Source organism: Pelodiscus sinensis, chromosome 2, assembly GCF_052426305.1.
Source record: "Pelodiscus sinensis isolate ZL-2025 chromosome 2, ASM5242630v1, whole genome shotgun sequence".
NCBI classification, from domain to species: domain Eukaryota; kingdom Metazoa; phylum Chordata; order Testudines; family Trionychidae; genus Pelodiscus; species Pelodiscus sinensis.
The window spans coordinates 153,296,866-153,320,904 of NC_143053.1; the positions used below are offsets into that span (position 1 = coordinate 153,296,866).

The 24,039-nt window shown below is 43.3% G+C and overlaps 1 protein-coding gene across 3 annotated transcripts in view; it reads right to left on the reverse strand.

Moving 5' to 3' along the window:
* PLEKHG4B (pleckstrin homology and RhoGEF domain containing G4B) overlaps positions 1–24,039 on the reverse strand; it is a 132,157-nt gene that overhangs the window by 43,804 nt on the left and 64,314 nt on the right. For 2 of the 3 annotated variants that reach the window (XM_089776488.1, XM_089776487.1), the window contains exons 4-10: positions 20,330–20,536; positions 19,767–19,890; positions 8,280–8,373; positions 4,057–4,143; positions 2,806–2,922; positions 1,737–1,835; positions 802–944 (exon numbers count right to left, since the gene is read on the reverse strand). In XM_089776488.1, the coding sequence (XP_089632614.1) occupies positions 802–944; positions 1,737–1,835; positions 2,806–2,922; positions 4,057–4,143; positions 8,280–8,373; positions 19,767–19,890; positions 20,330–20,536 (871 nt within the window). The remainder of the gene's footprint in view (positions 1–801; positions 945–1,736; positions 1,836–2,805; positions 2,923–4,056; positions 4,144–8,279; positions 8,374–19,766; positions 19,891–20,329; positions 20,537–24,039) is intronic. The other variant, XM_089776490.1, reaches the window with a different exon arrangement.

Consider the following 24,039-nt stretch of genomic DNA (forward strand, 5'->3'; position numbering starts at 1 on the left):
CTTAATAAAAACTCTTTTGTTTATTATCGGGCCCAGTGCGAATAATTGTTACCTGAGGGGGAAAGCAACCACTGTGCATATCTTTCTTTCATTGGTCAAGGAAGACAGATTATTTGGGATTTTGGATCCTTTGGGGGGATCATGTTCCTGGGTGCTGTTAATAGCCCTATAGCTAAGCCTCTTCCAGAGCTGAGCTGGTTCAGCATCTGCACTGCTCTACTGAGGGGCTGTTACTCCAATGCTGAGTCTTGTCTGGGGGACCAAAGCTTCTCGCCCAGCAGGACAGGGTGGTAGCGCGCCACAAGGGGCAGGTAGGCAGTCTCACTAGCATCATCAGCATACCAGATGACAGCCGCAGGGTGTGTGTGTGTGTGCGCGTGCGTGTGTGTGTGCGTGCACGTGTATAAATTAGCTTTTTTATTTCTACTGGTGGTACATCTGCACGTGCCTTGGCACGCATAACACAGTGTATTCTGCACTTGGACGAAAGCTTGACTGACCCAACTCTGAACCTCGACTGGAACAGGAGAGAAGAGCCCAGATTCACATGACGGCCCAGCAACCCTGTTACAGTGCTCCTATAGGACTGCATCTCTGTGAACTAGGTGCCTTCTATTTCACCCTATCAGGGTTTACATGGGGACAGTTTAATGACAGATGTGGTACTCTCTACAATTCATACCTTCCCCCTCCCCCGCAACTGGACTGCAGTACCATGGAGGTATGCCCTTTCTTTCCTTTTCCCCCTTCTCTTATTAACTGGATCTCTGATGCAGCACTTATTGCAGAATAAGCACTTACCGGTAGTCTTCAGTATTGCAGAATTCCTCTTTCCGGAGTCTTGCGAGGATTGTCCCACCCTCTAGCCTTAATGTTACCAACAAGGCATCTTCCAAAACAAGTTTCATCATTGTCTTGTGTTTCTCGATTAAGTCACTGACCTCCTATGTAGAAGAAACACTATTGATCTCATTTTACTAGAAACACAGATAGTACACTGATAACACAGCATAGCAATGTTACAAAACAATTGTTTTATAAAACAAAACAATAATGCAACAATGTTAATGCCTTGCCATACTTGTATTTCCAGTACTGCCTTTATGGGTGGAGCTGAACCAGTTTTAGGAATAATTTTTGGCCCAAACATTATGGAGACTAAGCTGCTCTCTGATTCACCACACTTGGTCGCTCAGGTTGATTACGATTCAGGCGCTCTGCCAAGGCAGCATGGGGAAGCCCATCCTAGCATTGACTAAGCTGTGCTTCTTTTGTAGATGGAGGAATCTGACAGAAAATTACTTAAAAAAATGGAAATGGGCCAAAACTAGAGCCCTGAATCCAAAGCCCCTTAAAAATAAAAGAGTGCAAATTTGAATGGCTACATTTGAACCCATCCCTATAGTTTTGTGTTGCATTAAAAACCAAAAGGATCTATTTTCTAGGTTTACCCCACCCCAGATATGGGGAAAAAACATATGGGAAAGACTCATCTTGCAAGATGTCTACAATCTGGGTTTCAACTTTTGTGAGAGCAGTTTGTGGAATATTGGTGCTTTCAAAACTAAATCTTTACACCTTATTCTGGCCTTGTAACTGAATGCTAGTGTAAACCTGATTCTTCTCGGGATCCAAATATCGCCTACTCAGCTTCTTTCTAATAACCGCCACTATACATCAGACTTCTAGTTTTTTTAATTCAAGACACAGCACTTGTGATATCAGCCAATACTTACTTGCACTGTACTTAGAGTTCTGTTAGAGTTCAGTGAACAGACTGAGTTCTGTAGAAAGACAATGGCCTCTTTGCAGTTTGAAACAAAGGGTTCCAGTTTCTGCAGTGATAAAACATTATAACAGGTAAAAACACTCAAAAAGACAGTCTCAGAAAACTGCTTTGGCTTCTTAAATTTGAAAATGCCATAGATGGTTACAAAGAGTTATTTGTGTGTAAGTCACAGTAAGGGCTTTTCTACACGTTTTTTGTATGTTTTAAATATATCAGTTTAAAACCGGTATAGTTAAATGGTACCAATCCCTTAGAGTGGTTGCAATTATACCAGTTTAACTATTCCTGTGTGAAGGGGAATAAAGGGAATGCACCAAACTAATGAAGGGAATAACCTCCACAGATAAAAAGCACCTTTATACCAGAATAACTGCTTTCACTCTAAGAGTTGTATAGATCTAATTCAGTAAAAGAAAATACTCTCTTAACTGAAATAGGGCATATTAAAAGGACATAAAAACAATGTTGAGACCTTCGACACAGGGGAGAGGACTTAAACATCTAAATAGGCATAACCTTAAATAAGACCATTGCTCTCCTAGTCAGTACTTGGAAATTATGGTTAAATACAGTCTCCATAGATGCCAGATTCTCAGCTGGCATAAACTGGCACAACTCGACTGACTTTAGTGAAGAAGTTAAGAGCTGGCCTGAAGTTAACAAAGCTAAGATGATTGACGCCAACTAAGGAGCTGGCTCCAGAGGTTCGTGTGTTAGACAAAAAAATGAAAGTGAATTTGGCAATTTTCACAGAAGCCCGGATGGAATCTGTCTGAATCCTGAAACTATGACACAGCTGGACAGAGGCCAAGGATTGACATAGCCAGGGATTAACAGAGTACCGTAGCAGAGCTGTGTGGGGAAGTTTCTACACCACCTACATGCAGCATACCAGACTCTGGCTAGGAGTATTTGTTTCTGATTTTCACAAAGAATAAAAGTTCAATCAAGAAAATATAAAGGGGAAAATAAAATCAGAGGAGAACAAGTAAGAGGAGTTGAAAGCACTAGCTTACTTTTCGGAAACGCATCCAGTCATGGTGGTTATACAGAAAGGTTCCATCAAATTCTGCTGTCAACTGGGTACAGTCAATGAGCTTTTGCAGAGCCTTCAGTGATGTGAGGACTTCATACTGTTAAAGAAAAATTGTGAATGGAGGTTTATTAATGCAATAAATGAAACCATTGGGAAAACAAACCTTACATAGAGCCAGTTGCCAAAATATTTTCCAGAATCTCTGAGACAGAGGGCCAGATCCTCAGGCAGGTGTAAATCAGCGAAGTGAAGAAAAGAGCCTCTGACTTTCTTTGTGTGTGATACTCTATCCTCTGGAATGGAGGTCAATGGAGCTATGCAAATTTAAACCAAATGAGAATCTGGCTCAAAGAAGTAAATCTTCTTTGTAGAAAACATTTTCTGCAACTATTTATATTGAAGAAGGAAAAATTTCAAGCTCTTTTTTTCTTTATGTGTAATATTCAATTGGCATAGATTGCAGTCTCTAACAGCAATCTATGCCTATTGAATATTACACATAAAGAAAAGAAAGGAGTCACTGTTAAAAATTCTTTGGGTATCAAGTTTTATTGAGAGAAAAAAAGATATATTTGAACTCTACATACAAAAGTTCAGGACAACACATTTCTGCTTTAATTGATTTAAATAATACATTGATTCCTTCTCTTTAATTTCAGTGACCTTTATATTCATTTCAAACAACCATCAATTATGTTTTTTAAAAATACTTTATTTATAAAATTCATGCCTGGTTAATATAAAAATGATAGCATTAAGTTATTATATTATTACAAAGAATACAATTTACACAAATGTATTTCTGGTCACCCACTTGAACAATTCATCAGACTGGTTTATGCAGTAAGTCTAGTTGTGAAAAGGCTAATCCTGCCACCCCTATAATCCTTACAACACAAGGCTGCGGTATGGATACATACATTAAATACCGTGATGTACTCAGATATCATGGTAATGGTCACCATATAAGTGTGTAAAATAAGGTTTACATTGAGAAGTACCTTATAGATAGCTATAGATTTCAGTGACACCACTCATTCTGTAAGGTGCTACTGAACTGGAGCGACACACACCATAAGGTGAGAGTATTATTCAGTGAATTATAGCAGAATTAGCCCCTTCTAAACAATGTTTTGAAGTCACATTTTGCCAAATAACTTTTCATAACAAAATTTAATTTTACAAAATAGCGTGAACATTCTAATCACTCCAAATCATCCCTTAATTTTACCTGTATTGTAGTATCTTTGTCAGGTCTAAATGCGGATTCCTTATCGGTCAATATGAGGACACTATGAATGGAGTGAGGGACTGAACTCTATAAAACAAAGCAAAGTGAAGTTAGAGAAAATGATTTATTATAAACTTCCTAAGTTCTTTCCTTTTTGTGGTTTTTCAAAATTCAGCTGGATTGATTTCCATGAGCACCCTAAAATGAAAAATGTCTTTCAATAGCTACTTTAAAATACAATGTTTCCCCTATAATAAATGTAGTTATGGAGTCAAATTCTATTGTCATTGTTACAGGTGCAAGCAGGTCCATGCTTCACACTGTGTTTTTGATTAGCCTTATCTGAAAAATGTGAACTGCACAAAAGAACACCTCACTAGCAGGCAATGATCATAGACAATCTTGTCTATCCCACTGTACTGTGTGTGCAGTTCTTGAGCTGGTGTGACCTCACAGACATGTGTTCACCTGTAATATTTGCTGAATCCTCACAGACCAACATCAACATGAGACACAATCATCATGTTGTACGCTATACACATTTCAGACAGTAAAGTTTAAATACTTTAACCAATAAAGGATGACATTCATATTTCTTGCACCATGTTTTGATGGTGTTTTCTCTCTTACACTTGCAATGTCTTCTGAGATCTAATATCTTCTCCATTAACCACTTTTGTATTTTGCTTAAGGCATTTATGGCTTGATCCAATCCCTATTGAAGTCCAAGCATTTTCTCTGCCTTCAACAGATTCAGGAGCAGGGCCCAAATTTCATTCCAGTGCAGGGCCATGATCGGATATTATATCACATTTGTGCCTTCCTTATTCCGCAGCTCTTATTCAAATGAAGGTTTCAGGAGGTTTGTTGCCTATTGTCTATCATTCCTGTCAGTGAATTGTAGGCTATTTGGTGCTTCACATTGAAACGCAAAGCACCTCCTCATATTTTAGCCCTAAATCTTGATTGGGAATGCTTCTACAGCATCATAGCCGTTGCGACTCCACAGCTTGTGAAAAGACTTTATTATTTCTATTGCTGTGATACTTAATGTACTATTGGTGTCACTGGTGTTTTTCATTATTAGTGTTCTGTGTGTTCTAATTTTCTCTTATCTTTATTTAATATCCTCTTTGGTTTTCCATCTCTGTGTTTAAAAGATACTTCAAAAAACACTCCTTAGCCATACACATTGGATGTGCTTTAATGCAAAGACTGAATATTGAGCTGTTACAGGCCAATTGGCAGAGTTAATGCTGATTTCACTTGGGGCTTGATTGTAATTTTGCCCAGAATCAGAGGTAGAATGTAGATGCCTTGCCTAGAGCAGAGAATAAACAGTGAGAACAATTACTCCTCTGTTCCCCTTTGCTCTGTGGGAAAAATAAATTACCTGTCCCCTCTTCCTGGAGCAGCTTACATCTCCCTGTGTATGGTGCCAGGGCTCCTCCCCACTTCCCACCCTCTCCACAGGCTCATCAACAGTAGTCTCAGGACAGGAGTCCCTGTCCTTCCCACATGACCACAATCAGCTACTGAGGAGGAATTAAGTGTGAGCTGATGGCTTGGACAGTAAAACCTTTGTTTTTTGTATGTTTAAGAGAGAGAACTGATGTTATAAATACAATGACAAGAATGATAACAAAATCACCAGTCCCCCCTCCGAGCCATTTCTATCAATGATGTATTAAGTCTTAAATTACAGTAGCTGCAAAACACGTTGCAATGCAGAGTCCAATGTATATTTATGGCACATGCTCAAGTAGTCACCTTTATATTTGAAACACATCTGTCACTCTTCTAGCAGGGATGTAAAATCCTGTTTAATTGGTTAACCAGTTAAACTCTATGTTTAAAAAAGGGGTGAGAATTTCCAGCCCCTACTTGTTAACAGTATGCTAGTGTAGACGTCGCCTTATAGTTTTATTATAATGGAATAAAATGCATCTACCTAATTCCTCATTTTCATTGAGACAAACACCTTGTTAAGCACTATGCCAAAACAAACTCATTTGCTTCCAGGATTCAATTCATCATCTTGTGATGACATGTTTTTCCTCAGGGCACATCTGCCAAATTCCAATGTGTAAAATACTTAAGAAAATACTAAAGCCATCTTAATAAAATAATTACCTCACTGTGAATTCAGCAGATTTCCTTTTATCAATTTGGTTGCAAAGCTTTTTAGAAGATTTGGTTATAATGAGAACTTTTTAGAATATGGTAGAATGTTCCCAGTTCATATTTTTTTCTCTAAACTATTTGTTTCAGTGTACCAGCTGTATGTAGAGAGGACGACTATCTAGATCTGAGTGCTACATATGGTTAGTGTCTCTCTGCAACTGGGAAAATGGCCATGTAAAATTCACAAGATGACATTAAGTAAATACAGTAGCTGGTGGTACCTGCACCCCAAATCTGAAAATATTTTATCTGCTATAGTTACAATACTTAAGTTCCAACGAGAACCATAAAAGATTAAAAATAAAAAATTACTTTCCTCTGGTCTTCTACTTTGTTTACTTTGGGTAAAGTTAGCTTCACTGTTTTCCCTTTATTATAGTTAGCCCTCACACAGGTACCATGTGGAGCTGAATAGAAGATTGCAGCCTCAGTCAGTTTCCTTTCATCTTTGTATGGGACTTCCCATAGTAAATGGATAGTGTAAAACATTATAGGAAAGATGAATTATTCTTATTTGGAAGACTAAGAAGGTTTAATACATGAAACTACTTTTAACTTTTATTTTTTAAACTGATTAGACTTCAGATGTACAATGTAGTGTCCTCTTAATCTGAGTGCAATTACAATAGAAGACTTGTATGAGGGTAGATGGGAAAGAGTGAAAAAGTGTGTTTGGTGGGAAATAATCCACATCTTCTTTTATTTTTCAACTTGAATTACATGATTACCATATTTACATCCTGCATTGTATAACCTTAAATGTCAACTATGGCTCAAAGCATATTCTGCATGGAAAAATTTCACTACTTTCACAGTGAGTTTTCAATGTTTTCATTTTGCTGTTGTTATGATTCAGAAACAAGGCTGGCATGTATGAACTTTGGAAGGCTGTCCATTTTCTGACTGCGATTATTTCTGATCTGAACCAAACTCTTCATCCTTGTCAGAGGAGTACTGATGGAAACCACATGCAATAAAAGACAGTTGTTATGACGACATGCTAGAATCACTCATGTCTAAATACACTACAGGCAGTCCCCGAGTTACATGGATCCGACTTACATCGGATCCCTACTTACAAACGGGGTGAGGCAACCCCGCACTAGCTGCTTCCCCCCAGCAGACCAGGGAGACACAGAGCGGCTTTTCTCAGCAGACACCTCAGCTTGAGAATAAAGGACTGAGGGAAGTGAGGTGTGGGAGAATAAAACTGAGCTCTGGAGAAATGTTTGGCTAGAGTTTCCCCTACAATATGTACCAGTTCCGACTTACATACAAATTCAACTTAAGAACAAACCTACAGTCCCTATCTTGTACGTAACCCGGGGACTGTCTGTATTACAGAAAATCACACTAGAAGATATTAAGACCTTTGTGCTAGTGTCTTTTCCTTTCTGAACTGTTCAGTGAACCAGTACTAACTGCTTCTTAGTTTCACTGTGCAAACAAAAACCACTCATGTCATTAAAAGCAGAAGAGAAGATGTCCTCAGTTAACATGATATACTGGGTAACTTTGCTATTTGTTTCCCCCAGTGCACCAAATTACAGTTTAAGAAAATAATTATTGGATAATATCAAATGCAAGTGAATCTCTATAGCAACTTCTCAGTAAGCTGCTCTAGTCCTACTCACTGTTTGAGAAAACTGGACTTCATATCAACAGACAGTGCTTATTTTTGTAGAACTAGCATTAAGCTCCTCTTTTAGGAGGTGCTTTTAATTTTATATTTTAAATCTATTCCTTCTCCTTATATTTATACCTAATCTGCTTTACTTTATGAACAAATTAATTTGTGATACACAATATGGTCATGGGCTGAATGCACAAAAATAATTCAGAAGGGAAAGAAGCACAAATGGTATTAAGTTTATGGTAAACTGTTCGGGAGAGGAGCCATATTTGATTTTTTTTATACTGTACACGCAATGTCCCAGTGCCTGAATAGGGGTCTCTAGATGCTACAATACAAACAATATTTTAAAAAAAGTATTTAAGAGCATAAAATAAAATAAAGTGCCATAACAACTAGCTCTTACCTGTAATGCGGTGAAAGCTTTGAAAAGACCAGGAGTAGGCTGGCACTTACGAGCATCCACTAAAATAACGAGCCCCAGATCACGTACTTCCTTCCTAGAAACAGAAAGGCAAGTATTTCCTAAGGCTGCATTTTCCTGTTGATAAAATTATTTGATAAATATTTATAAAACAAACAGGCTGATGAGAGGGCCATCCACAACAACCTTAAAATATACACTTATTTCCACTCAGAAATAAGGCAGCAGACACTACATTATAAAGAAAATGATTAAAAACCTTTAGTAAGAGACCATGGGTGGGAAAATGTTTTTTTTCTCCAGATCATACTGTCAAAGATGAACAGCTTGCTGTTGCGCTGTCTGTAGGTTCCTTGTGGCCCTCCCTAGTCTCCTGACAGCACAGCTCCCTCTCCAGTTGTCTCTAGACCTCTGCCCACACATGCCTTAGAAGGGGAGTTTCATCTGTATGGAATGGCTGTGTGGTTAAGGTAACAGTCACAGTAGATATGCTCTGGGTTTATAGGGGGAGTAATAATGCAACTAGACAACATGTATAGATCTCCGTCCCTGGAGAAGGCTTTCTGATGTCCTGGAGATAGAGCTGCTGGTTGACGTCTCTTTTCTCATGAAAAAGTATAGATGAGCGAGTGGAGGCTTCTCTCTGCTTAAGGTCTGAGGGTAGGTGAAATGATCCAGAACTATATTATAAAGTTGAAATGAGTTCGTGCTGACGAAGAACTAATTGCATAGCAGATTGATGCCTTGTTCTGCCATGTCTATTTTTGAAATAGATTGGTGTAAATGAAATGCTTTTGTCAGCTGGATGCAAACATTTATTCTGAGTTAAACTTTGCAAGAGCTGCTTGGCTTTGGGGCAAACTATTAGATGAGACAGCAAAAAGGAGTTATGATTCCCAATAAATTTGTGCTCTTACAATCCAACTTTTCAGGCAGTTAATCAAGATTATAGACTCTATGACTGGAATTTTAAAATGCGCTTTCTTCAAGAATTGGGTGCCTGATTCTCTTATTCTACTTTGAAAATCCCAGCCACAATGCTAGCTGATAACATAGCTATTTTGAGGAGGAATTAGAGTAATTGGGGATAGTGAAGATATTTTTAAGGCCTAACTCAGAGGGTGGGCAATAATTTTTTTTGGGGGGGGGGCACTCCAAGTTTCTGGTAAGTGATCAAGGGCTGCACTTTTCTGTGGAGGGAGTGTGGGGTCTAGGTTGGAGATTGGGTGCAAAGGGGTGCATGGGTTAAGGGACTGGGATGCAGGAGATGGTATGGGGTCTGAGAGGGTGTTTGGGTGGAGGAGAGGTTGTGAAGGAGAGGATTCTGGCCTGGGACAGGGGTGTAGGAAGGGATACAGGGTCTGGGAGGGAGTTGTAACCTGGGGCAGGGGGTGCAGACGGTTTGGATGGTTATCTGGGGGAGGGAGTTGGGGTGCAGGAAAGGCGTTGCAGGGCGGGATTTACCTAGGTGTCTCCTGGCCATCAGCCCTGCAGCGTCCCCAAGGCAGGCTGGTTTCCCTGTCTGATGCAGCCACTTGAAAATGCAGGCTGCACCCTCTCCATGTGGCTCCCAACTCAGGGTGGGGGGAGAGGCTTGTGCTGCCCCAGTCTCTCAGGCCAATCTCTCAGCTCTGATTGGCTGGCTGTTTACAGCCAATAGGAGCTCAGAGATTGGCTGAGGTCAGTTCTTATTGGCTGATTGTTTCTTGCCAATAGGAGCTGAGGATTGGGCTGGGGGCAGGGAGATTGCATGAAGCCTCCAGCTCCCTTCAGAGCAGAGAGCTGCAGGGAGTGTGTTTTAAAACACAACAGCTGCGGGTGTCTGAGGGTCCCAGTTGGGTGGCTCATGGGCTGGATCTGGCTCCTGGGCTATATTTTGCCTAGCCCTGGCCTAACTGCACTCACTTTAAGGGTGAAATTCACCCTTCTGCTGAGGGTTGACAAACAGCTAATGCACGAGGGTGAATCTCATGCTAAGTGAGTGGTCCCACATGCTGAGAGTGAGGAAGCTGCATAAACTAGCCAGACAGGATTGCAACACTAGGCTGTTGCACACATGAAATATATTGTTTCAAATTTTGTTTAAAAGCTGTTTTATCATCCTCCAGACTTATGCTTATATACTGCAATTTTATAATCTAAATAAAGATTTACATGTATTTACACTAAGCGTAAACAGCAATTACCATTAAAGGCACTAATCATATATATACACACAATGAACAACTAAACATTATTTAAAAAAGCCAGGGCCATTTAAAGGCAAATATGTCATTCAGAGAATGTCAAGGTTGTGAGGCAAGCTCTAGGAAAGAAAACAAAAGCACTATTAAGCCTTAAGACACCTTTAGTGCAATGTGAGTGGGTACAATAGTTAAACATTCGGGGAGCAGACAGACCTGGTGGGTCCCTGGGCTAGGTGAGGGGAGGGCAGCTCCATGCTCCTGAAAGGCCGGGGCTCAGGTAGAAGGAGCAAGACTGGGAGCAGCCGGCCCTCAGCGCTGTCCAGATTGTGCTGCCTCATGGTCCCCCCCACCAGGCAGCCCTCAAAGCCACCCAGCGTGTGCTGCCTAGATTTCCAGGGGCAGTTTAAAGGGGCCAGGGCTGCAGCAGCAGCAGCCATGAACCCTGGGCCCTTTTGAATCGTTGGACCCAGATGCACTTGCCCCCTTAAGCCCCCCCACACGCACACCTCACGGTTGATAGGCCTGCAAACATTAATTTATTTTATACTGTAGTGGGAAAGTACAGATTTTGGGCTTGGTCAGCTTCCATTTAAGCCAACAGTAAGCTTCCCATTCACTTGAATAGGAGTCCTAATTCCTCCCCAGGTGAAAACATCTTATAGATGTGAATAGAAAAACATATCCTTTCTGCAGTGTCACCATCACCACCCACCTGAGAGAAAGGACAGCATTCTGTATTCCATTCTCCAGGGAGTGCGTGTGCTCAAAGTTGAGCAGGGTTACTGTTCCCTAAGGGGTGATGTATGGCCTTGGGAGCAAAACGAGGCACCAGTCACTTGGTTTCAGAGAGCACCTCAACTGCAATTGTATCTAGCCCTGCCCTTTGCCCCTTTCCCACCCAGGCCAGCAACAGTATGGCCATAACTGTACTTTTGTTTGGTTTTTGAGTCTGTAGCATTTGATACACAATTTGTGAATTAGAAACAAAAGGGGTTCGTGAAAACAGAAAAAATTAATTTCTCAGGAGTTGTGCGCCCAAGTAGGCTTTCGTGAAAGTGGGGGCAAGGGGGAACAGGACATTTCTCTGCAGTGGCATATAAACATAGGCCAAGATTGTAATAGGGTTCAAGAAAGAACTAGATACATTAATGGAGGTTAGGTCCATCAATGCCTATTGGCCAGGATGGGGAGGAATGGTATCCCAAGCCTCTTTTTGTCAGAAGTTGGGAATGGGCAACAGGAGAGGGCTCACTTGGTCAGTACCTCTTCTGTTCATTTCCTCTGGGGCATCTGGCATTGGCCATTGTCAGAAGACAGGATACTGGGCTAGATGGACCTTTGGTCTTTATATTGGACAAGATTTTCATCTGTACCCAAGGAGAAAGGACAACACAGAAAATGCTTCTGGGTCTATAATCCTGGGACTTATTCCGTACTGGTCTGTTTCCCTCAGGGCTGCTCTGAACTAGACAAGCTGTTGAGAACCTAAGGGGACTTTAATCACTGAAGTCTCCTTTAACCTAGGAAATTTCAGCTACCCACATAGGTCAGCTATCAAGCTTCCTTGGCAGAGCAACGTATGGCTATATTGGAAGGGACAATCTGGCCCACTATATTTACCAAACACAGCACCACTTTGAATTAGGGTAGGACAGGGCCTTTGACATGCTTGTGCAAGTTGTATAAAGATCACTAGCATAGGTTCCCACTTCCCTTCTAGCCAAGTGAGGGTGGTTGACTGATGCTCCCCCAGCCCTGCCCCTATTCTAGCCCTTCCCCAAAACCCCAACCTACCTCTTCTCTGCCTCCCCTCATCCCTGAGTGCGCCACAACCCCACTCCTCCACCTCCCTCCCCAAGCACCCCAAGCACTGCAAAGCAGATGTTTCACAGCAGGCAGGAGGTGCTGGGAGGGAGGGAAAGGAGTTGGTCAGCAGGACTGCATATAGGCAGGAGGCGCTGGTGGAAAGGGAATACAGGAGGCACTTGGCTGTTGGTGGATGCTGAGCAAATGCTAATTTTTCCCCATGAGTGCTGTAGCCCCAGAGCACCCACGGAATCGGTGCCTATGACCACTGTTCAGTAGTACTGTATTTTTAAAACTATACAAAAAATGTCAACAACATCCGCTAATACCTGAGTTATGATGCTGAGGTATCAACTAGTTCTTAGTAGGGATGTGAATGGGTAAGCAGTTAACCAGTTGCCGGATAAGCATCTCCCTGAGTGATGCTTACTGGGTAACAGTTAACCAGCGCCCAGGAGTGGCCTCCCCGCCCATACTATGCTGTGGGCAGAAGGCTGCTCCAGCCTTGCTGGGCCCACTGCACTGTGGATGAGGGTGGGAGCTGGCAGCCCAAGTGCTGCACAGGGCCAGGAGACAGCAGAACTGTGAGGTGGAGGTTTTTCCAGCCAGGCTGGTGCAGTCCCCAGTCTAGGATCCCATTTAACTGGTTATCCAGTTAAACTTAACAGTTAACCCGTTAACTAATTTAACGGGATTTTACATCTCTAGTTCATATGGAATTCATTTAAGAATACTTTGAGCAGAACTCTTTGTCCCCTATTGGACAGAAAGACAATTATATCACAGGATTATATTTGATACTTGTTATACTTTGATATTTAATTCAAGCCACAATCCGTTTTCAATTTTATGATAACTTCTGGAAACTTTTCAAAATTCTCTTTATTTACAGGCAGTCCCCGGTTTACGTACAAGATAGGGACTGTAGGTTTGTTCTTAAGTTGAATCTGTATGTAAGTCGGAACTGGCGTCAGCCGCTGCTGAAACTGATCAGTTTCAACAGCGGCTGAATCTGGACACCAGTTCCACTTACATACAGATTCAACTTAAGAACCCCAGGCGTCCCCAAGTCAGCTGCTGCTGAAACTGATCAGCAGCTGATTCCAGGAAGCCCAGGGCAGAGCAACTCTGCCTCGGGCTTCCTGTAGTCAGCCGCTGGTCAGTTTCAGCAGCGGCTGACTTGGGGACGCCTGGGGCAGAGCAGCTCGGGTGCTGCTGGGTTGGTCCAGTAGCGTGGCCGTTCCTCGGCGCTACTGGAGCAACCCAGCAGCACCCCAGCTGCTCTGCCCCAGGCATCCTGATTCAGCCTCTGCTGAGACTGATCAGCAGCAGCTGAATCAGGATGCCTGGGGCAGAGCAGCTGGGGTGCTGCCAGGTTGGTCCAGTAGCACCAAGGAGCGGTGCTGCGGGACCAACCGGCAGTGCCCCACCTGCTCGACTACAGGCCCCTGGCTTTGCTCCACGTCTCCCTGGTCTGCTGGGGGGGCACTAGCTGCGTCCCCCCCCAGCAGACCAGGGAGACGTGGAGCAAAGCGGCGGAGGACCCGGGCCGGACCACGGCGCTTCCAGATCAGCTGGAAGCACCGCGGGTCCGGCCCGGGTCCTCCGCCGCTTTGCTCAGCGTCTCCCTGGTCCGCAGACCAGGGAGACGCTGAGCAAAGCGGCGGAGCACCCGGGGCCGGACCCGCGGCCGCTTCCAGATCAGCTGGAAGCGCCGCGGGTCCGGCCGGGTCCTCAGCGGCTTTGCTCAGCGTCTCCCGGACCAGGGAGACGCTGAGCAAAGCCGCTGAGGACCCGGCGGGACCCGCGGCGCTTCCAGCTGATCTGGAAGCGGTCGCGGGTCCGGCCCTGGGTCCTCCCCGTCTCCCTGGTCTGCTGGATCCCCCAGCAGACCAGGGAGACGGGGAGCAGCTTTTCTCGCCCAGGAGGAGGCGGGCGGCGGGACCAGGCGTCCCGCCGCTCCAGTCCTCCGGGGTGAGAAATCCCCATTCGTAACTGCGGATCCGACATAAGTCGGATCCGCGTAACTCGGGGACTGCCTGTATATAGTATTTTAAAAAGCAGCTTTACTCTGTTTATTAATATGTGTGAAGGTACAGAATGAGAAATACAAGCTTATAAAAATGTTGCCAGTTTTCCTTTTAGCCTGTTGTTATCAAATCATCTTCTGTTTCTGTTGAGCAAATAAATTGTACACAAAATTCTCCATAAGCTACAGCATTATTTACATTTCTATCCTTTATCCTACATATGCGTGCAAGTGTGCAGAAAGTGGACTTAACATTTGGTCCATTACTTATAAATGTATATATATAATTTCATGTTTTCCCATATTAAAATATTATGTCAGAATTATAAGAGCTGGCTGAAATAATTGTAATACATTTTTAAATTGCAAATGATCTTTTTTCAAATATAAAATTTCATGAAAAACTTGATTTAACTATTTTAATTTTATTACTTTTGGTCAATTTTTTTTTAAATTAAAAACCATCTAATTTTTCATTTGCTAAAAACCAGGTTTGTGGCACACACATTGTGATTATTTTGTCAGTGAAAATTTAATTAAAAATAAATTGAAAAAACAATACAAAAAACCAGAACCATTTGAACCCTTTAAAAAGCTCAAAAAAATCCTTCAAATCTTTGGATTTGTAGTGATTTTTAAAAAAAACACATATACTGATTATGATAGAACTAAGCCTCCCAACGCTCAAACATTTACACACAAGTAACTTCATACATTTGAATAACTTGTGGTGTTAGTGAGTTCAGCTGGAATCTCCTGGGATCGGGCAGGCTTGATAGACACACACACACACACTCTCCAGCAATCCCTCTTTTTATGGGCTTTTCCATGGGAGCAAATGATCTGAGCCAACATGATTTCTCAATTAATACAAATATGAGGAAATACTACAAATGTGTTTATCGTGTACTGTACTGCTTCAGTGTAGTGAAAACTACACAATATGTTTTGTAATTCTGCACATAGGAAAAGTGAAAGAGACAGTTCAGTAAGTTCTGCTTCTACATTCCAGAGGCTATTCCCCATTGTGGAAAGCAGCAGCCTTGTATATTTAAGGTTTTTTGTAAAATCCTCACGTCGTAACAGCAATCTGTCCAGTTTTCCTCCTGTTCTGATTTCTACATTTCCCCATAACTGGTGAAGTTGTTCATACTCAAAGGCATAAAGATGACTGAATTTACATCAAAACTCTGGCTTCTCTGTACTGGGAACAGGTGAGCCGACAGCCTTGGTGGGTCTCTGGGAAGGGTGAGTGGGGACTGGCACCACACTCCCAGAAGAGACAGAGCTGAGACCACACTGCACTGCTGCAACAGCTGGCCTTGCTGCCACGGGGAAGTCCCTAGGTTTCCCCAGTCAGGGCTACCTGCCCCTGCCAGCCCTGCTTCAGCTGTGGGTTCCACGGTCAGGCTGCCCAATCCGGACCTGCTGCCATCAGGGGTATGCTGGGGCACCCAGCTGGGGCTGCACAGTCACTGCTGGCCCTGCTGCCGTGAAGGGGCTGGAGAGGAGTCCCCTGCCGTCCGTCTGCCACCAGAAGCCCCACTGCAGCTGGGGCCAGGATTCCCTGGCCACTGCTGCCAGGGGTTCTTTGGCTGGGGCGGGAGCTCCCCAGGTCACCACATGGCTCAGCTCGGGCTACCCATCCCTGCGTTATCTCAACTGGCTCCTGCTCCCACCTCTGGGACTTTTTGTCCAGCAACATCTGTGGCCCTGCTGGACCATGGATGTTGGCGACCAGAGAGTCTCAGATTTGGGAGGTTCAACCTGTACAGAATTTGTGCCTTCTCTTCACAAAATAAATGTTATGCGAGTTACACATAAAGGGTCAAACTTGCAAAGCAACCTCTCACCCTGATCACTATAAGCTGTATGTACAGTTTTACATACACAAATCAAATCACTCTATCTACATCATCTATAGAGACAAAATTGAGGACAGAAATTAGGAGACCTTTTCCCATTTATAGAAAACAACCAACAGAGAAGACAAAAAGAAATGGTATGAGTATTGAACATAGGTAAGTGTAAAGAAAGTTCAACAGTATTACCAAATTTTTAACTCTTAATTTCCAGGAATGGGGCTATCATCCTGTAAATTTACTCCAGGCAGGAGATCAACCTATAAATTCCAGTTCTAATACATTTTTCACTGCCATGACCTATAGATATAGATATAGATACACAGAAATTTTATCTGTAAAGATGAGATTCAGGAAAGCATTCCTGTTCAGGACAGCACTAATGCACATTTGTATCTTGAAGTCACTGATACTTGACTTAACATACTTAAAATTATGCATGCACTTATGTGCTTTACTGAAGCAGGGCCTTACTGAATAAAAGGTAGCTTTTCATTAATAAAGGCAAACATTGGTTAGATCATCCTTTCAATGTTTATCAAAACTGGGCTGACTGACATTTTGAAGCTCTGCCATTCCCAACAGTAAGAATGGCATTCTTAAATTTATATGATACAGAAGAAATTAACTAAATTTCAACAGACACAATTTGCAGTTTATTCTAACAAAATGTATGTTTCACTGACAAGTTTTGTTATACTTGAAGCTTATCAAAATGTCCAAATCTAACAAGTATTAACAGAAAAAAAATTGTTAACTTTAACATAAGGAAATGTTGAAAAGAAGTAACAGATACTCAGATGCATTCACAGTGCATAAAATATCTTAAAAATAAGTGTAAACATAAAATATCACACTGCATATTTGGCAAACAACTTTAACACCGCTATAGAATCAGCACCCAACCTCAACCTATTCACAAGAAACTTTAAAATTCATATACCCTTACACTCTACGCATTTCACATAAATGGTGAAATCTCACAAAATACCAACTTCACACACACAGATAAAAGAACCAATCACACACCATACCCAATTCATCTGCTTGTTATTACCTACAGACCCCAATATTTTGCCTTTTACCCTTGCTGTTTTCTATCTACCCACAATGATCAAGTGATGACAACCTATCTTCATAACCTCCTTTTCAATGGCACAGATGACCAATGCACCTGTTCAGCCTTTCTTTTCCCCTTTCCATTGATTCAGATGCAGATCACATGTCCATCTTCGTCTAAATCATTCAATACACAGAGAGAGAGAGAGCGCATCAGGATTCCTAGTTCCCCTGCACAATTTATGGGGTTCTTATAAATGGGAAGCTTTGAAATGCCATCAGCTCCTCAGGTTCCCTGTCCTGTTATGTGGAGGATGCCACACATGGCTCCCATAGGCCATGTGGCTGTTCTAAAGCATGCACTGCTACATGAAACAGCACAAGATTTTGTAAATAAGTCTTTTAAGTCTGAAGTTTTACAATCAAGCTTGAAAGAGCCAGATATTTTGTGTAAACATTTAAAAAAGAGTACTTTTAAGCCTCCACAATTTGTTAATGGCTTGACAAATCCCCTTCAATCTTAAAAAATTCCTACGTTCTCTGAAATTAAAATCCCAGTGATTTCTTCTGTGAAAAATCATAAAGTGACTGAATATAGGAACTTGAATGGAAACCTGGCTACAACTTTAACCAGTAAACTCCTACTGATTAGATTCATATTAGGATAATTTTTAAGGACCTTCAACTCAAAAATATCATCATCTCTGTATTTTGGTGAATAAAAGAACAGCGTACTTTGGATTAACAAAAACCATTGTTACCAACATCCTTACAAGACTAACCACACTAGCATGGACTAGATCTCTAGTCCTTTAGGTCCAAATACACATGCCTTTAGCACTGAGCTGAATGAAAAGCAGTGTCATACTATTGGGTTTTTTTCAGCCTAAGTATCATAGTGCACTACGAAAGAATGAGTCTGATATGCCTAATTTGCAACCAGCCACCAGATGGCAAACTGTTCAAACACAGTAACCATCACAATTATGCACCCTAATAGTTCAGAATTTTTAGTAGATATAACGTATTCTTTTAAAATGCAAATTTCTGCAGAGATTTTTAAGGATATTTAACTACATAGATATTTTATCTCTCTATATATTAAAGAAAGTTTTTCCTGCAGGGCAACAGTGATGTCATCACATCACTATGTCGCTCCGCCTGCCCCAGCCTCAACAGAATCCCCAGAAGGGAAAGAGGCGGACATGGCTCAGGGTTCTCCTCCCCCTGCCTTAGGGGGTGCCTTGGGCTCCCCACTGGCCTCTGGTTCCCCTGAAGGAGGGCCAGGAGACGGCAGCAGTGGCTTCTCGCTGCACTGAAGGCCCCCAGCGCTCCGGGACCCAGTGGGGAACTGCTGCCTCCGGCTGCACAGGCCAGGTGCAGTGAGGCTGCAGTGTGCCTGGAGCTCCAGCCTGGAACCCTGCTCTCCCCCAGCAAGTCTAGCATGCCAGCACTGTCTTGCTGTGGGGGAATGGCGAAAACCCTGAGGCTGTGTGCCAGAGGCCGCTTGCAGAGAAGTGCATGTGCTGCTGTGGAGAGGGCTGGGTCCCCTCCCATCCCCACAGCGCTGCGCATGTTTCTTTGCAAGCCGCCTCTGGCCTAGAACCTCAGGGTTTTCTCCTCTCTCCACTCCCCCAAAGGAAGCTGGCGCTGGAGCACAAATCTTGCCAGGGCAGGCTGGAGCTCCAGGCACATGGCAGCCCCAGTGCACCTAGTGTGAGCAGCCAGATGTGGCAGTTCCTCGCTGGGTCCCCAATGTAGCAAGGAGCTATTACTACCATCCCCACCATCCCCTGGGTCAACCCCGGCCTTCCTCCGGTGGCTAGAGGGGGACTGAGAAGCCAGGCTAGGCTGTGGCTGGGGGGTGAACTGGTGGGGCCGAGTGGGGGGGAGGGCAATGGGGGGCTAAGAGGAGGCCAAGACTGGCTGCAGCCAGGAGTGGGGGAGCGAGAACCTGGGGAGAGGCCGGGGAGAGGGATTTGGGGCCGAGAGTCCAGGGGTGTGTATGGGGAGGTGGAGGGGTGCTGAGAGGCTGGGACTGGCATGGTGGGAGAGCTGGGCTTTCTTATCCCCAAAGGCAGGGGGAACCGCCTCCTAGTAGGATAATAAAAGGCTATTTTTGAGCCAGGAGGACAACAGTATGTCAGACAAACCATATGTCAATAATGACATGTATTTAGTGGCAACAAAAACATTAGCCGCAGCAGGGCCAAGTAAAGCTGGCAATTTTCATCCAAACCAATTTTCCAAGCCAGAATCTTTGAGTAGCTAAAAACAAGAGTTTATAAAAGAAGCTGGGTGCAGATTTAAGCCCTTACGCTGCAATGTGCAGTGCACAGATCTGTGGTGCTTGCAGAGACCTACACAACTTCAGTGGGGCTTTGCATGAGTACAGCAGTCCACTGGGGCACTGTAAATTGCAGGACTGGGGTCTTAATTAAGAACAGGCTGTTACTGTTCCATAATAAGCCCTCTGTGATTGTAACATTTGTGTCACCTGAAAACGTCCAGCCAGCTCTCTTCATACCTGGGAATGCTATAGAAATACATCAGAAGGCGAGCAAGCTCTGTGTTTGTGGAATGTTCACTTGACCAGATGGTATTTCTTGTGCAGACTTGCACCACCGCTCTGCCTCCCCGGTCTCTGCTTCCTAAGCAAGAAAAACACACAAAGAAAACCTTTTGAGAAAGCAGGACTCAGAATATGTGATTTAGAAGTAGGTGTGTCAGAAAAAAAAAAAAAACAAAGCAGAAACTCTTATATGTGAGAATCACAGTGATTTTTCATCCCCTGCATTTATCTTATTCTGCTGATTGTGATAGTAAGATTTCTTATAGAAGATTATTGTTATGTATTTAAATCTCTACTGGTGATTTTGATGGGAAAGAGCTCTAGCTGGTGTCACTTGGCTTGGCTCCATTGAATGGAGTTGGCAATTTACACCAGCTGACCCTAATATCTTCTAAAAATAACTTTTTCTATGGCAATCAATTTATCTTGAGAAATCTTTAAGAGGTCTGTGTTTATATACTGGGCATGTGTTTATTCTTCATTTATCATCAGGCACACTGTTATCTGTAATTACATACCACATAGAGAAAGGGCTCCAGATTGCAGTAATTCCTGGTTGATTTCAAGTAATTGGTTTGGTAACCTGTGGCAAAGTTCTCCAGGATTTGTAGACAGCAGCTCACTCTCACAGTGGAATAACCCAGGCAATGCATTTGTAATTGTGTTACACTCATCACCCTGGAAACTGTCTCTTGAGTCTATTACTGTTGAGTGCTGAGGAAAATCTGGCCAAATGAAAGACAATTCGTTAAAAAAAATTTCATTTCTGTGTATCTGAAAATTGCTCTTTAGACAGTTTCCTAGCATGCATATATAGGCTCAAACAGAATAGAACTGACACAATCTAAAGATTACTTTAAAATAAATGAGAAGTTATGAAGTTAAGCATCCAGAAGTTAAGAAATTCCAGAATGAAGGTTGCCTGTCTGACCTGCATGATACAACCTAATTACATGATCACATAGTAATGTTTCCACCGCACTCCTGCTACTCTGCAAACTTGCTGAGGGTGCAATCCATCCCCTCATCCAGGTCATTAATGAAGATGTTAAATAAAACCGGCACTAGAACCAATCCTTGGGCCACTCCACTTGAAACCAACCGCCAACCAGACATCGAGCCTCAATCACTACCTGTTGGGTCCGACGGTCTAGCCAGGTTTCTATTCACCTTACAGTCCATTTATCCAATCCATATTTCCTTAACTTGCTGGCAAGAATATTGTGGGAGACCATATCAAAAGCTTTGCTAAAGTCAAGGTATATCACATCCACTGACTTCTCCACATCCACAGAGCCAGTTACCTCATCATAGAAGCTAATTAGCTTGGTCAGGCATGACTTGCCCTTGATGAATCCATGTTGACTATTCCTGATCACATTCCCCTCTTCCAAGTGCTTCAAAATGGATTCCTTGAGGATCTCCCTCCGTGATTTTTCCAGGGACTTAGGTAAGGCTGACTGGTCTGTAGTTCCTTGGATTATCCTTCTTCCCTTTTTTGAAGATGGGCATTACATTTGCCTTTTTCCAATCAACCGGGATCTCTCCCGATCTCCACGAGTTTTCAAGGATAATGGCCAAAGGCTCTTCAATGACATCTGCCAACTCCCTCAGTACCCTCGGATGCATTAAATCCGGACCCAGGGATTTGTGTATGTCTAGGTTTTCTAAATAGTTCTTAACCTGTTCTTTCTCCATCAAGGGCTGCCCACCTCCTTCCCACACTGCATTGCTTAGTGCAGTAGTGGGGGAGCTGACCTTGTCTGTGAAGACAGAGGCAAAAAAAAAAAGCATTGAGTAGTACTTCAGCTTTCCCCACATCGTCTGTCACTAAGTTACCTCCCTCATCCAGTAAGGGCTCCACACCCTCTCTGATCACCCTCTTATTGTTAACATGCCTGTAGAAACCTTTCTTGTTACCCTTCACATATCTTGCTTGCTGCAATTCCAATTGTGCTTTCGCCTTCTGATTACTCCCCTGCATTCTTGACCAATATATTTATACTCCTCCCTAGTCATCTGTCCAAGTTTCTACTTCTTATAAGTTTCCTTTTTGTGTTTAAGGTCACCAAGGATTCCCCCAGTAAGCAAATCTGGTCGCCTACCTAAAATAGAAAGAGGCCTACCATGCCTCTTTCTATTTTACAATGTTTAATGGCAACAGAGAGAAAGTTCATAGTTCATTGGCCGACATCTCACATTTCAGAGATGTGAGCATCTCACAGTGTAGCACTCAAAAGTACAACCACAAGAAACAGGGAGAAATCAGAGTTTTCTCACTAGCAAAGGAAAATTCGGCTGGAAAATGGCTACTTTCAAACATCTGAAAGTCTTATCAGCAACAAGAGAGAAAAAAATAGGAATTAAAAGCTATAAAAATATACTGTACTAGACATCCTCCCATGACACTTTACATTACTATATCATTATAGAAATCCCCCCCCCCCAGTACTTTATGCTAGTGCTGCAAAATGAGCAACATTGAGTTAATTATGGAATCACATTCTTGGCACAATAAAGCAACAAATGGCAGTGTAGTTGATTCAATGCCAAACTAAAGCTGTGGCAAGGCACCTACTCAACTGTGAAGACAAGGAAGTGCTGTGTCGTGGCTATGGGCCTACGACTTTGGAGACTGGGATGTTGTCCTTTGATTTTACCAATTTACTTCCTGTGAGCTTGAAAATGATCACTATATGTAGTGGGGGCGGCTGTCCTACTCTGGCCGGAAGGGGTTAAAGCAAGCGGGAGGGACCCTGTGGAGAGGCCCAGCCAATCAGCGAGAGGTGTGTAAGAAGTCAATCAGAGGATAGCTTGCTGGAGCAGCCCTGTTATAAAGAGCTAGTCAGCAGAGCAGAGGGTGGTTGGGTCCTGACCAAGGAGGGTGCAGTAATGGCTCCCAGCAAAGGAGAAGCACCTTGGATAGAGCAGTGCTGGGCAGCCTAAGGGGAGCTAGAGAGGGGAGCTGATACCTCCCAGGCTGTGGCCTTGATACAAGGACCAAGTAAGTGCAAGGGGTCACAGGGAAATGGCACAGGAAGCAAGGGGCAGTAGAGGGGAGTAGAGTAAAGGAGGGCAGGACAAGGCTGCTACCAGAGGGTCTGCTACCAGAGTAGTGGATACTGGGTCCTCCCGCTTCCCCCTTGCACTGCATCTAGTCACCACTGGAGCGTGGCCTTGACAGACTGCAGCTTGCCCCGGAAGTGAGGGGCTAGACTTTGGCTGCAGTTGGCCATGGTAGCAGAGGGGAGATTGACGGCTGCTGATAGCTCTAGAATGAAGTGAGAGATCAGAGTGTTGGGCACAGCTGGAAGGCAGTGTCCCTGAAGAAGACACCATGGTCTGGAGAGCAATACGGGCCCAGAGCTAAAGTGCAGCGAAAGCACAGAGCAGTGACAAGCAAGACGCTGGCCAGAAGAGGGCATCCTGCTGAGGACTAAGTTAATTCCCAGAGTGACCAGCAGGAGGCAGCACGGCAGTGAATCCTGATCCCGTTACACTGTGACAAGTACTTTTTATTGTAACTAAAAAAAAAAAGGAGCTTTAGGCAATCAGTACAACTATATGAGTGGGCCAGCTGCTCAGCTGGTATAAATCATCATAGACCTCTTTAACATTAACATAGCCACGCTGATTTCCAACACCTGGTTTATTTGGAAATGTTTTCAGACATTGGGACAGGCAGATGGCTGCACTATCTCTGCAGGACTTGGCAGGGATATTAACGCTAAGAGTGCATTGTACTGAAAAGTACGAAAGTAAATAAAGGCTTTCAGCGATGTCAGTGAAAATGCACAGCACCTTGCAGGATCAGGCCCTGTGTTTTCAGAGGAGCCACTAATCTGAAAGCAAGGCTTGGAACATAGCTCTGTGGTTAGAATAGTTTATAATGGCATAATTTCAATGCTTTCTGGGAGGTAACTGGTTGAAAGTACTTTATCTGCAGATGCTGGTCTCCTCCCCCAAAAACCACTTTGCTGAGAAAGTTCTCTCTCTCTCCCTCTCTCCTCCTCCTCTTCCTCCTCTCGCCCCCCCCAAAACACGTCTTCAGAATCTCTGCTGCCCGATGTGGGTTCTCCAGCCAAGGGGGCCGATGCAAACTCAGAGAAAGGCAAAAAGGGTGATATTTCACTACGCCAGTTGCCATGTATTCAAATTGGAAAAATAAGCTAGGGAAAAAAATGCAAGAGGAGGCAGCCCTGCTCTGTTATCCTGAGGAAACAGAGTA